We start from the raw sequence: 13,026 nt of genomic DNA, 5'->3' as shown, positions 1-13,026 counted from the left end.
CTTTATTGCCGAGCTGTACGTTTGAGGAACATCAAATGCGTTTGCACCAACATGCAACGAGGAAGATGAATAGATGTCAAAAGAAAGTTTCCGGTACCTCTCTGCTTTTTTTTTTTTTTTTTAGTGGAGGTATCGATGAGGTTGAAAACTTGGCTTCGGAAACATCCTGCAAGGTTTTCGATCGTACATTTGCGATGCTCCGTGGAAAACTTTTCACATTCACCCTTCTTCACGTTTCAATCTCTTTTTTTTTGTTAGCACCAATATTTTCCTTCAGGGTATAACTAATTCCACCCTGTCTAGTTTCTGCACTTTGTTGATGGTAGCAAGGCAATCTACACCAGGGTTGCTGGCCGTGCATGCCTATTCTGCGCCCTTCTGCTCACTTTCTGACTCCGTCCAGTGACGAAAATCTCGGGACTACTTTTCGGCTACTTTAGAACTTCTGTTTCAGCGCAATAAATGACGATTTGATTACTTACGCACAAAATACGTCATTTCCAAGCTTTTCTCTCGCGTTAGCCAGCGCGCGTGCGTTGGTCCTCAACTGGCGACTTGGTGCACACCGAGGCAACTCAACGCGATGCTTGACGAGCCTGCATAACACGAAGTGGCGAAAACACTGCGCGTGTAGTCGTGTGACCTTGGTAACGGAAATACACTACAAAATGACTCCAGGACTGTTCGTTTTCAACCACATTTTCTTGTCTAGCAAATGAATTCTCTGGAAACCCGCTAGGTGGCGGGAGTTCTTGGCTCTTCCGCCATCTTTCTGGTTGAAGAACTTGTTTGCAATACTTGTGTCCATGTGTTTGGAGTTCTTATTGAATTCGCTCTAGCGCTGTCCATTGCTAGCTTCGCGGTTATCTCACTTGGCATAGCGACCACCCCTGGAAAGGCATTGGTTCCGCGTTCGAACCATGGACCAGGACGAATTTTTCGGCAACTAAGGCGTTTCTTTTTGAGGAATCCGTATGAACTTCCTTGTGGCTTCGTGCTACAAATGATTGGTTGTCTTCTTTCAATTTGTTATTTCAATGTCTAAAGCTGGAGTTGTATTATGTAAATGCCAGTGTTCGAATTCTGGCTGTGGTGTCAAGCAAATGATGGTTTAAAGTTGCATGTTCCTACTGACAGGTTGACTGGAAAATTATCAACAAGACATGCATGCTTTATTCTAAATATGGTGAGAGCTCTATCTATTCTACATGCAAGTGCACTGGATATACTATAGTTTTTTACTTGAAAGTTACCTGTAGCCTGAAGATCACGTGAGAGGTAGTAATAAATCATGCTCTTATTTTTATGGTCTTAGTTACATTAACATTTTCTTAAATATTTTTCAATAAGAACAATATTGTACATATAGTGCAGCTTCTGTTTCATCTGGCTACAAGCTCTGCGTGAAAACTAATAGGAATTACTCCTTTAGCCACCTTTTGCTTGAGTTGGCATTCCTTTTCAAATCGACCCAACGGTGACCTTGCATGCTCTTCACCCGCTATGTCGATGTCAAACTAGAACATCTAGAGCGAAAAGACCATTACTAGTATATAAGTCTCGTATATTGATGAGAAAAATATGAGGAAGCCCAACCAATGCCCATTTTATTTTTTTGCTTGCAGTCTCAGTGTCACCAAGATAGAACAACACACCAGGTCAAATTCAGAGGGCAGAGCGTTATCAATGTAAAGCTCGCACTTCGCAGTCTACAAAATTTCGTTAATCGCTGCTTGTTTTTCCGCGGTGTATTGTAGTAGTGTCATGGTAGCTTCTTGATCGTAGTTGAGTACCAAGTACTCAAAATCGTTAAACATTTTTTCTAAACACACATGATGCCACGCTGATATCAAATTTATGAAGTATGAGGGCATTAATACACTGAGGGAGAGAGAGAAAGAGATAAAGAAATACGAAGGCGAAATATAAAAATCCCCCCCCCCCAAAAAAAAAATATATAGCATTCGCTTATTTTATGACAAAGATCTGAATCTGAAAATTCGGCAGATCCCACGTACCTGAGAATCGACGCTATAAAAAGCATGCGTAGTTGAAAATGGCAGTGTTGCAATTTTTGTTATTGAGCCACACGTCACGAAATGACGATAAATATGTGTACAAATGTTGCTCACACAGACATATGTTGAAGAGTTGCAGATGTTTATATAACCAGTTGTTTGCACTTGCGCAACGATGTCAACTGAAGCATGCGTATTAGCAACACCAGAAGCTGCTATGAAGCACTGATGTTCGCGTGCGTGCTGGCCCTAGACACTGCTACATAAATCAACTTAAGCGCATGGCAAATAAGCACAATTGACGTTAACCCTACGTGACGGCTGTATCAAAGGAGTACATATGTAATATTTAAGAAATTTGGTAGGCAGCACTGCAACCACAACTGACGTTTCACGAAGATTACCGTCTATTTAAAAAGTAGTTTCGAGACCTGGCGTAGCTCTGTGGTAAAATGCTTCATTGCCGCGCAGAATGCTTGGGTTTGATTCGAGCTGGTACCTCGAAATTTAATATTTGCATTAGACGAGGGTGAACGCTGCCTATGCCAGGTTTTTCTTAACACTGACATTTATTTTATGCCTTCGTTGGGTCGACGCTGCCGATGTCTGGTATTGCTTAACGTTCAGACGTTACAGTTGCCCATGTGTGTTCTCGTCGTTCCTGGGTAAATACTAAAGGTCAATCAATTGCGGCACATACCCGCATACCAGCGGCACATACCCGCCTGTTGGTATGTGCCACTGTCTGGCGGGAAGCGCTTGACGACGTGCGCGGCGGGTAATGACATTAGTCATGTTTTGACCAGCGCTTCATATTCGTCAAACCATCTTATTTTGGTTCACGTCAAGTTAAGGGGGTGACTACGAGAGCACCCAAACGTAAGTGGATGGATGGATGGATGGATGGATGGATGGATGGATGGATGGATGGATGGATGGATGGATGGATGGATGGATGGATGGATGGATGGATGGATGGATGGATGGATGGATGGATGGATGGATGGATGGATGGATGGATGGATGGATGGATGGATGGATGGATGGATGGATGGATGGATGGATGGATGGATGGATGGATGGATGGATGGATGGATGGATGGATGGATGGATGGATGGATGGATGGATGGATGGATGGATGGATGGATGGATGGATGGATGGATGGATGGATGGATGGATGGATGGATGGATGGATGGATGGATGGATGGATGGATGGATGGATGGATGGATGGATGGATGGATGGATGGATGGATGGATGGATGGATGGATGGATGGATGGATGGATGGATGGATGGATGGATGGATGGATGGATGGATGGATGGATGGATGGATGGATGGATGGATGGATGGATGGATGGATGGATGGATGGATGGATGGATGGATGGATGGATGGATGGATGGATGGATGGATGGATGGATGGATGGATGGATGGATGGATGGATGGATGGATGGATGGATGGATGGATGGATGGATGGATGGATGGATGGATGGATGGATGGATGGATGGATGGATGCGCTCAAAGTCGCCGTAGCTCACTGAGCAATGGTTCGCATATAGAACTAGAAACTTCGTGTTTTTGAAACTGACCGTATTGTGAATGTACATTGACTTGCAAAATTCGATCCTACAAGACCACCATAGTGGTCCAGTATTAATCATCAAGCTCGGCTGCTAACCCTAAGGTTGCGGAACCGAATCCCAGCCGGGGCGGCCACATTTCGGCGAAAGGCTATGGGCCCGTGCATAGAAAGAGCACGCTGTGAGAATTTCCGCATCCCTCCACCATAGTCCCTGGCAACCGTATATATTTGCTTTGGCGCACAAAACTAAGGTTGATTATGTTATGTCTGTGATCATTGCAAACCTAAGAAGAGCTTACGGCATAAACGTTTTGGGTACTTTTATTGCAATTTAAGTACTACTTGTACTCGATGTATTTGTATTCACTTCCATGTACTGTGCAATGCCAGTGCGCTTTAAAGAACACGGGATTGTCTAAAGCCCTCATCTACGGCGTATCTCATGAGTATATCGTAGTTTTGGGGCCTAAAACCTCGGATATTATGCGTATACACTGTTCTCATTATAACGATGCCTCTGTATATCATTGCAGTGGCCGTTCCTGGTGGAACCGGCGGACAAAGATGGAACGGTGCCTGCTGGTCAGCGTTGGGTTCCTCACCGCCATCGCCATCATACTCATCGCGACCACAACGCTGGCCATGGCCAGGCCCAAAGGTGCGAATACATAATTAAAAAAATGTTGCATACAAAGAGATGTTGATGCCATTTTGGGCCGCCGGCTACTTCTCTTGCATAATAGTTGTTCTTGCAAAGTGCAAAACAAGCACGAAACTACACAAAACGCAAACATTCACGAAATGTAAACGTCTGCGTCGTGGAAACTTTTTTTGCATCGACGAACTGAGACTAAGTGCGTGAGTGTTGATATATGTGTAACACATTCATATTCTTGTTCCTCGTGGAGAGTTATTTTTCTTAATAGCGACGGCTCACTGCTCTTCCGTAGTCGAGTACATAATACTTGAAATCTTTACACGTTTCACCAAGGGCTCTTTCAACTATGTTAACGCCATCACGCATACTGAACTTATACTGATTATTGTATATACACATGCGGCATAGTTGTCCTTTCTCTACGCCTCCATACAAAAATCGTGTTTTGTGCATTCAATACGTTCAATGAAACATGGCTTCTAAGATTACCACGCTCGCCGCAATGGTCTCGGATTTCTTATTGATCTACAAGAATTCGTTTCCCTTTAATGCAAGTTTATGAAACGAAATAAATGTTGACATGCGCAGCCACGAAGAAAATGACTACGCGGGCACTTAGGAGAAGCGTGACTGTTCGAGGAAAAATTCTCTCTGGTACTGGGAACACCGAAATGATGTTTCTCGGGGAAAATCGTCGCGCCAAGCCGCGCAATTCAGTTACAGTAAAAGGCGAGCGGCTGTTAGCGAGAAGGAAATGTTTCGATGACTCGGAGCTCTGTAACGTCTAATAAACGAGTGGTTTCCGTGTATGAATTAGCGTGCTAGGTGAAGCTGACGAGAAAGTAAAAGTTGGCGTCTTCATCTTGCTACAAGTTAATCCTGCGTGCTTTGAGGTGTAGTTACCAATGCCACCTCTCTATCAGTACGCGTACTGGCCGTTTCGGCCGTGTTTGGCGTCTTAAAAGCAGTGCAAGGTTTGTGTAAACAGAACTATAGTAGACGCTCAAGAGTGCGCAGAAAAAAGTTGTTAACGATTTAGAATACTCGGTACTCCAGATACTCTACTATGGGAGAGCAAAAAGCCGTCCCTTGTCACGATTTAGAGTACTGCGTACGATAAGTCCACGCAAGCGAAGGGTCCACTGCGAACAAAAGATCTACAGGATATGTTAGAGGAAATAAAAACAGCGCAGCGAACGTGCTTCTTGCTGACCGCCACAGCTGACGGGTTTGACCACTTTGTCGTGAAAGAGCCTCAATCCAGACGGTTTAGTTCGAATAATTTGGCGAATGACACACGTGGTCATTTTAAGCTCAATGTACGACAGTTATGTCTGATCTGTAGAGAAATGTTGCACCGTTGCTAAACGCATACGCCTTTCTCTACCGCTCAATAGCAGCTTGACTTCATCGTGCGACTCGATATCTTTTTGTTTTCAAAGGTATAGTGATCATTCGTTCTTATGCTTCATGTTGCTTCTATGTATCCACTCCTGCATGGGCCCGATTAGGGCCTGCAGTATGTACAAATAAATAAATAAAATGATGCGTTAAAGCTTGCTTTCTCTCCATATGAGAGACACAATTGTGGTATTTTTTTGCAAACGATACAGCGAATCACTTCAGTGGACCGAATTTCGAGGTCGGCGTGATGTAAACTGTACGTGAAGTGGTCTACGTCGGGACTCGTTACCGTTTAATGAAGAATCAAAATAGCCCACGCAGTACGGCGAGTTCAACGGTAATCTGTAATCCTGGTTCAGACACCCAAAGTTACATTTTTCGTGCTTTTATACGTGCCAAAAACCACCATGTGGTTCTGAGTTATGCCGTAAGAGATGACCTCGAATTGGTTTCGGGCAGTGTTTCTTGTAACGCGTGCCTTTACATCGAAGTGCACAGGTGCTTTTGCATGTTACCGTCAGCGAAATGCTGCCTCGGCGGCTGCCTATCACACCCAAGCTTTCGCGCATAACAATGCGATGCCCCGTATTCTAGAACGTCCCTTCACTCAACGCTTCAACTTCACTTGAGAAAGCCGATGGGAGCGCCATCTCTAAGAACGGCAAGTTACTGCATATCAGCGATAATATGCGGCGACTCTTGAGTAGCGCAGCGTCATTTTTAGCCGAGCAGTGGCGCACTATTCAACTCTGTTAGGTGAAGGGTGAAAGTCAAGTCGAGGAGCATTTGTGAATACGGAAAATAGTCTCTAAGACATAGCCGATATGGTTTAATTCAGATGAGAATTTCAATAAAAGTGTAATCCTGAAAACTGCCCTCACGTTGTAGCACTGCTTTTTGGCAAATGAAAAAAAAATGAACATTTAGCACTAAAATTAGCAACCTTTCGTTTTTTGTCATTGGGAGGACTACATTATGAAAAATAGACGTGGAAGACGCGGACACAAAATATATGGGTATCTCTGCCACGAAGCTCTGCATACTGAGGGCTCTTGAAAATATGTACAATATTATAAAATAAAACCCGAAATAAAAAAAAAAGGATTCGGGAGGATCCGGAGGGTTAGGTTACGTAACGAAAAACGAAATGACACTGCTGCCATTCCTCGTTTGGGGCTGTGAACCGTTCCGGTAATGCCTCTCGCTTATCAGCGAAGACCTTGACATGAGAAGCTCCACAGACTGCCAAGCTTGAAGCCATTGCAGTAGATCTGCATTTTCTGACCGTCATTTTCCGAAGTGAGTAGATAACGCACGCAGCTGTGGAGAAAACCGGAAAATTTTTTTCTCGAATTCAAAGTGGCACCGTGTATGCAGACTCGCTATGCAAGTCTGTGCAGAACAGGCAGGATGTTGCACGGCCGGTTCGCTTCGCGCGACTTTCTGAACTTACCACCGGTGCTCTCGTATGTCGGTCTGTATAATCAATGCCACAGCCACTGTCCGAGCGTAGCTGTTCGAGCGATAGGAGAAAATGTCCGCGCCACCTCTTGTGAAGCAAATTTGGATAACTATATACACGACAAAAAAAAAGAAAAAGAGGTGTTAAGCACGCTTTTCCTGTAAGTCCACATCGATGGCTTTCGCGGAAAGACTGAATCTGTGTAGATAGATGCTTCCTAAAGTGTCTTCATTTGCTCAATAGTGGCACACTAAACACGTGGACTGATTTTACGTGTGTGTGCGTGCAGGGTCATGAGAGAAGGGATTCCGAAAATAAAGCAATGGAAGTGCGGCATTTGCTCGGCATTGATAGGTTTCACGAGGATTTGGTTGTGGCGAAATGCATAACAACAATAATAATTACGGCAGCAATTAAAGCGAAAGCTTATGGGATCACTGTACTTTGTCGCACTGCTGCCAAGCGCAGTCTTTATTTTTTTTTGTTTTTTTGTGGCGCACTTTGAGGTTTCGCACTTGAAGTGGAAGCACTTGTGATCGCTATTTGTGGTTCTGTTCACTGCTCAAGGAATGGCACTAAAGCGGCATCCTGGGACGTTACATGACTTCACGCAGAAATTTGTGACGTCATGATGACGTCACAATATTTACAACCTTTGACCCCATATGGCGACATGATCACGTGATAATTTCTTGCTTCACTCATTCCTGACCCCGCGAGACGGTCACCGGCAGTCAAATTTCCTGTTCCATGAGGCACGTAAGACTTTAGCCTAAATAAACTATCGGCTCCCTTTTTGATTGGCAAAAACAAGCCATGGAGTCATTCGGCAAAATTGAGGTCCATATTGTGAAGAAACCAATGGTGGTTTGACATTTCCAGACGGTGGTTGCCGTTAGCTCTTATATACTTTCAGTGCGTAGTTTGGTCCACGCTAATTCATACTACAGCAAATGACATCGAGCGCTTTGTACGTTTACCTTGCAGCATTGAAAAAGGGAAGCCAGGAGCTCTCGACAGAGGTGTGCAACTCGACGGTATGTCATGAGCGAGGTAAGTCAGTGACACGTCGACTACATTCATTTAATTTATTGCTTACTAACTGTGGAGTATACCTTAAGGCCTGGGCTGTTGTACGCTGTCGTTGTCGCTTGGTGTAATGAAGGCAAAACCACGCATAAAAAGAGCAAGCAAGCGAGAAACGGAAAGAGAAAGGGCAGAAATAAACAAAAAACTACAAAACACAAAAAAGACGGCAAAAAAAAAACCGAAGAGAAACAAAGCCTACCTGCTAGCTCTGCACTTTATTCAGGCTAGCAATCGCCACTAGTGCGACGCTGGTTTTTTAAACTGATTGTTTTATTCGTACTAACGCCATCCCGGAGTTTGGGAGCCTTGTCTGCGTATATTAGTCGTCATATAGTATAATGAATGAAAACAAACCGAAGCTGATTAGGGCCCCGTAGTTGACTGGCACCGTGCAGACTAGTTTTCCGGTGGTGCCTGCTGCACCAAAACACAAAACTTAGCGAAAAAACACAATAGAACGGCATAGTGCCTTGTAGAGATCAGAACTTCTGAATAATGGCTCGAAAAACACCAACTTAACGTCGTTTCTACTATGGATCCACATAGGCGGAGCCTAGCCAGCAGACTTTATAGTAAAACCAGGGTCGCACTCAAAATGGAATGCCATGCGCGTCTCCCTCCCTGCATTGGGGAACGGATTGTGACAGGGAAATGATGCCTAGAACATTCTAGGCACTGTAACCGGGTTATTTATTTATTTATTTATTGTACCCTCAGGGCTTTACAGCATTGCAGAGGGGAGCGGGCACTGACGAACAATGTTAAAGAAAAGAATACATAGACAAGACACTAGAACAATATTAAACCTTGGAAAACAACTATTATCAACTGAAACTATGTTATACAGCCAGTAGATTATACAAGAAAACTAACAACAAAATCAAACGTTTACATTTCCAACACCAAGTATGTTATGGAGCGATGTTTTAAAACTGCAAGGCGAGGTGATGGATGTTACTGATTGTGGGAGGTGGTTCCAATCCTTGCAAGTTTTAGGCAGGAATGAGTGGGAATATGTTGATGTCTTGAAGCAGGGAACAGCAGCTTTCTGCGCATGGTCAGTACGGGTTGAAATGTACGATGGTGGGGTTATTAAAAGTGAACGCAGAAGGGAGTTGTTGTAAATTTCGTGGAAGAGTACGAGACGGGATATCTTACGGCGTGTAGCGAGTAAAGGAGTGTTAATAATTGATGTCATGTTTGTTACGCTAGCGGTACGGCGATAAATGAGTTATGAGTTAGCTATAACCGGCCTACACGAGGGACGCGTGCGTGCGTCTGTTTTCTGAGTTCCCCTGACGGCCAAAGTCTGCTTACTGACCAGGGTTATCAGCATTGCTCGCAGTGGTCCGTCCCAGGTTAGCAATGTCTATAGACAGTTATATGGAAATTTTTGAGTGCCATCATATACGACTGTTAACCTTTGTGCTTTGCATCCTTAGCAACTAAACAGACGCGTACGCATAAAAACGCTTGGGTTTGTGCATACGACGTTTTATTTCCTTATTAATTCACGTCGCGATATTCAAAAACGCGAGAACAATGGCTTAACAGCCTCGGATGGTGGCGCCCAAATGTTTTACGGAAAGCAGTCTGCAGTGACACCCGAATCCTATTATGGTCTCGCATTATCCTCAAATAAGCAAAATCAGTCTCAACATCACACCAAATCATGACTCAAATCAACCTCAACAAGGACTTCATTTTTTTTTTGCAGATCACAGGGTCATACGAGAGACAGGTGCGCTATCTTGTTCAAATGGGCTAGGGATATCTAAAGTGACTGTTGCCATTCACGTTCTTGCTAATTACCCTGCCTATTATTCGGCCACTATCTTTATAAACTCGGCTGCTGTTTTTGTTTTTCAAACAACTGCTTCAGAGTTGCATTACAAACTAAGTATTTTATAGTTTTCTCAACCATAGATGACTTGACATTAGTACGAAAGAAATAACATTGAGTCTTTCAATCGAATTCAAATTACTGATATCAACCCAGGCTACTCACGAGAGGTAACTTCTCCAAGCAAAAAAAAAAAAGTCAGTATCGCCGCGAGGGCAATGCAATGAATGCGATAGCAGCAACTTGGAACCTGAGAATGGCAAGCAAATGAAAACGTGCAGCGTGATACTCACGCACAAATGACGCACGAAAACAACATACACTGGACGAGAGCGAACTAACAACGTTTACCGCTCGACACTTAACGTGCTGTTTAAACGAAAACGATGCACGAACCGTAATAACAAGTACAAATAAGTGCAAACTAACAAGTGTCGCAATTGTTATACTTCGCTGTGAATGAAAAGCGCGCTCTTTTCGCAAACAGGGCCTGTGCCGCGAGCGAAGTGACCCTTGTGGGCCCGGCAACTAACGCAATCGTTCCGGTGAAAGCCGAAGGCACACGATTCTCCCCATCGAAGGATAAGCGCGCGCACGCACAAGCACCTAACCCCTCTCCCCCCAATTCGCGGGGAAAAGTACTCGTTGGTGATAAGCGCGCGTTGGCGCATCGTGACCAGCTGGGCACCGAGCGTGGGCGGCTTTCATCCCTTCAGTTTTAACGCGATAACGTTCGAGAGCTCGTGTCGCCGAAAACCCGCCGCCGGCGTCGGCCCCGTTCATTGTGAGCGAGAAATCGTCTGTGCGTCTGTGGCCGAAAAATCAACTAACTGAGATAGCCGCGGGAGGCCGCTACTTGTCCACGCGTGCGCCTGCGATCACACTTAAAAAGCCACGCATTCGAAGAAAAAAAAAGTGCTCAAGGTCATGAGGCGTGGTAGTTTCTTTGCCCCTGCCAACCTTCCCTGCTTAGCTTCCAGCGCTTTCGTCGGGACGATAGAAGGAATGCAATTGCAGCATGCGACAAACCTTCGTAACTCCACGCGCACTGGACGGATTCTTAAAATTTTTGCGGTGTAGAAAAAATCGCTGCATGTCCATGGAGTGAATTAGAATGAGTGGGCAAAGCGTGCGTCCGTTCGTTCATCCATCGTGGCGTCCGTCCATCCACCTGTCTGTCCGTCCATCCGTTCATCCACCTAGTGAACACTCTAAGTACCGCCATCTAGCATCTTTTCATCAAATTTCGAAAAGTTAAATCCAACTAGCTCAATAAGTTCTTTTCATCATATATTCATCATGTATACAAGTACCGCCATCTAACGGACATTCTAAGGACTAAACGAGAGGTTGCTACCTACTACTACTACTACTACTACTACTACTACTACTACTACTACTACTACTACTACTACTTCATACATGGCAGACGCACAACCCACGGCTCAAGGAGCTTCGTCCTAAAACAACTACTTGTGAATAGCCAAAATGGATCTATAATAACTGCGACTATTAATATCGTCCCTGCGCTGTCACAAACAAACGTTAGCTATACTTCGCCTCAACCACGTAAGCGAGGTGCACAAAAGATGCTAGCTGTAAATTAAGAGAAGTGCTCTGATAGCATAATTAGTTAATGATGGCCATCTTCAACTGCACAGCAACTGTATACGTTAGACAATTGCTACCTTGCGTTATACCCTCCTGGCGTTGTTCTTTTCGTCGTTTTCGCAGCACAACTGATTCTGCAGTCCATGGATGAGAGCGTTGACCCGTGCCAAGATTTCTACGGTTACGTGTGCAACAACTGGATGCGAAACAACCCAATACCGGACGAACGGGCCAGGTATATTGGCGATGCACGATATTGATTCAGTTATTGAACTCTAATTTGTCACATAACAGAATTATCCCATGAATTTTACACGCAGGCGCTTATCAAAATAGTACTCAGATTTCTTCACTTGTAAGTCTTCAATCTTGGCTGCTCAAGTGGGGAAGATGTAACTGCCTGTGAAATTGTCGCTTAATTTCTCTTCCCTATGTTTATCGAACAAGTAAAGAGTATGTGCGTGCCAGCGTCAGCTGGAAGTGGATAAACTTCTCCTTTTCTAGATGATTCACGCGGCTGTCTTTTCCTTTTTTTTTACATAATGCACAATTTTTTTCTGTCAGCTGATGCATATGTCCTCAGCTTGCCTTTCAAACCACTTCGCGTGCGCGAAAGCTCGGGCTGGTGTTTTACGCCTTACACCACGACCAAGCAGTGAGAGAAAAAAAGAAAGGAAAAAAATTACAGGACTGCATCGTTGTCCTTGAGTAACTTCTTATCTCTTAACACAAGACAACCAAGACGACAATGGAATGACTCAAGCGTAAGCGCAACCCAAGCCTTCATAGGGCTTCCATATTATTAATAGTATGCGACCGATCTATGCTCCGGCAATAATTGCAGAAGCTGGTGCCAATACGTGCAGGATCACTTCATTATTAACATGCGCAGAGTAAGAAAAAGAAAAAAAACGTAAAAGAGATAAGCGATGAGCGTATAACATGTATGAAAGCTGGATTTTCATTCATGCCTACAAAACACTTTGTAAACGCCTAAAATTCTGAAAATCGCGCATGCGCAGACTTGCCAGACATAGCCAACCACACCGTCTCCATGGTCCTATATTTATCGCATCCTGACAAAACATCTCGTTGGCAACGCCCGAGTCGCGAAAAAAACACAATTAGTAATTTTGCGCGAAAGTTTTCTCATTCATGTCGAAAAGGCTGCATCTCATTAATGAAGAGCTCCGAGTTCTGCTTGAAGGATTCTTCATTTTGTGATGGGCTTTGTCTATATACTGTATGTTGGCTGGAACAATGTATTACGAATACTTCTGCGCCTTACAACATTTCCTGTGTCTGCATACGTATGAAGGGCTCAGCCGTGTTGGCTCAGCAGAGTGTCGACC

At 44.3% G+C, this 13,026-nt stretch overlaps 1 protein-coding gene across 1 annotated transcript in view; it reads left to right on the top strand.

Moving 5' to 3' along the window:
* Window positions 1-13,026, top strand: part of LOC119181231 (neprilysin-1) — a 113,055-nt gene that overhangs the window by 41,184 nt on the left and 58,845 nt on the right. The window contains exons 2-4 of the mRNA XM_037432414.2: window positions 4,141-4,265; window positions 8,119-8,184; window positions 11,798-11,909. Coding sequence (XP_037288311.2) covers window positions 4,141-4,265; window positions 8,119-8,184; window positions 11,798-11,909 — 303 coding nt within the window. The remainder of the gene's footprint in view (window positions 1-4,140; window positions 4,266-8,118; window positions 8,185-11,797; window positions 11,910-13,026) is intronic.

This window comes from Rhipicephalus microplus, chromosome 3 (assembly GCF_043290135.1).
Source record: "Rhipicephalus microplus isolate Deutch F79 chromosome 3, USDA_Rmic, whole genome shotgun sequence".
NCBI lineage: Eukaryota > Metazoa > Arthropoda > Arachnida > Ixodida > Ixodidae > Rhipicephalus > Rhipicephalus microplus.
The sequence above is the reverse complement of the archived record's forward strand: the minus strand, read 5'-3'. Positions and strand labels throughout refer to the sequence as shown.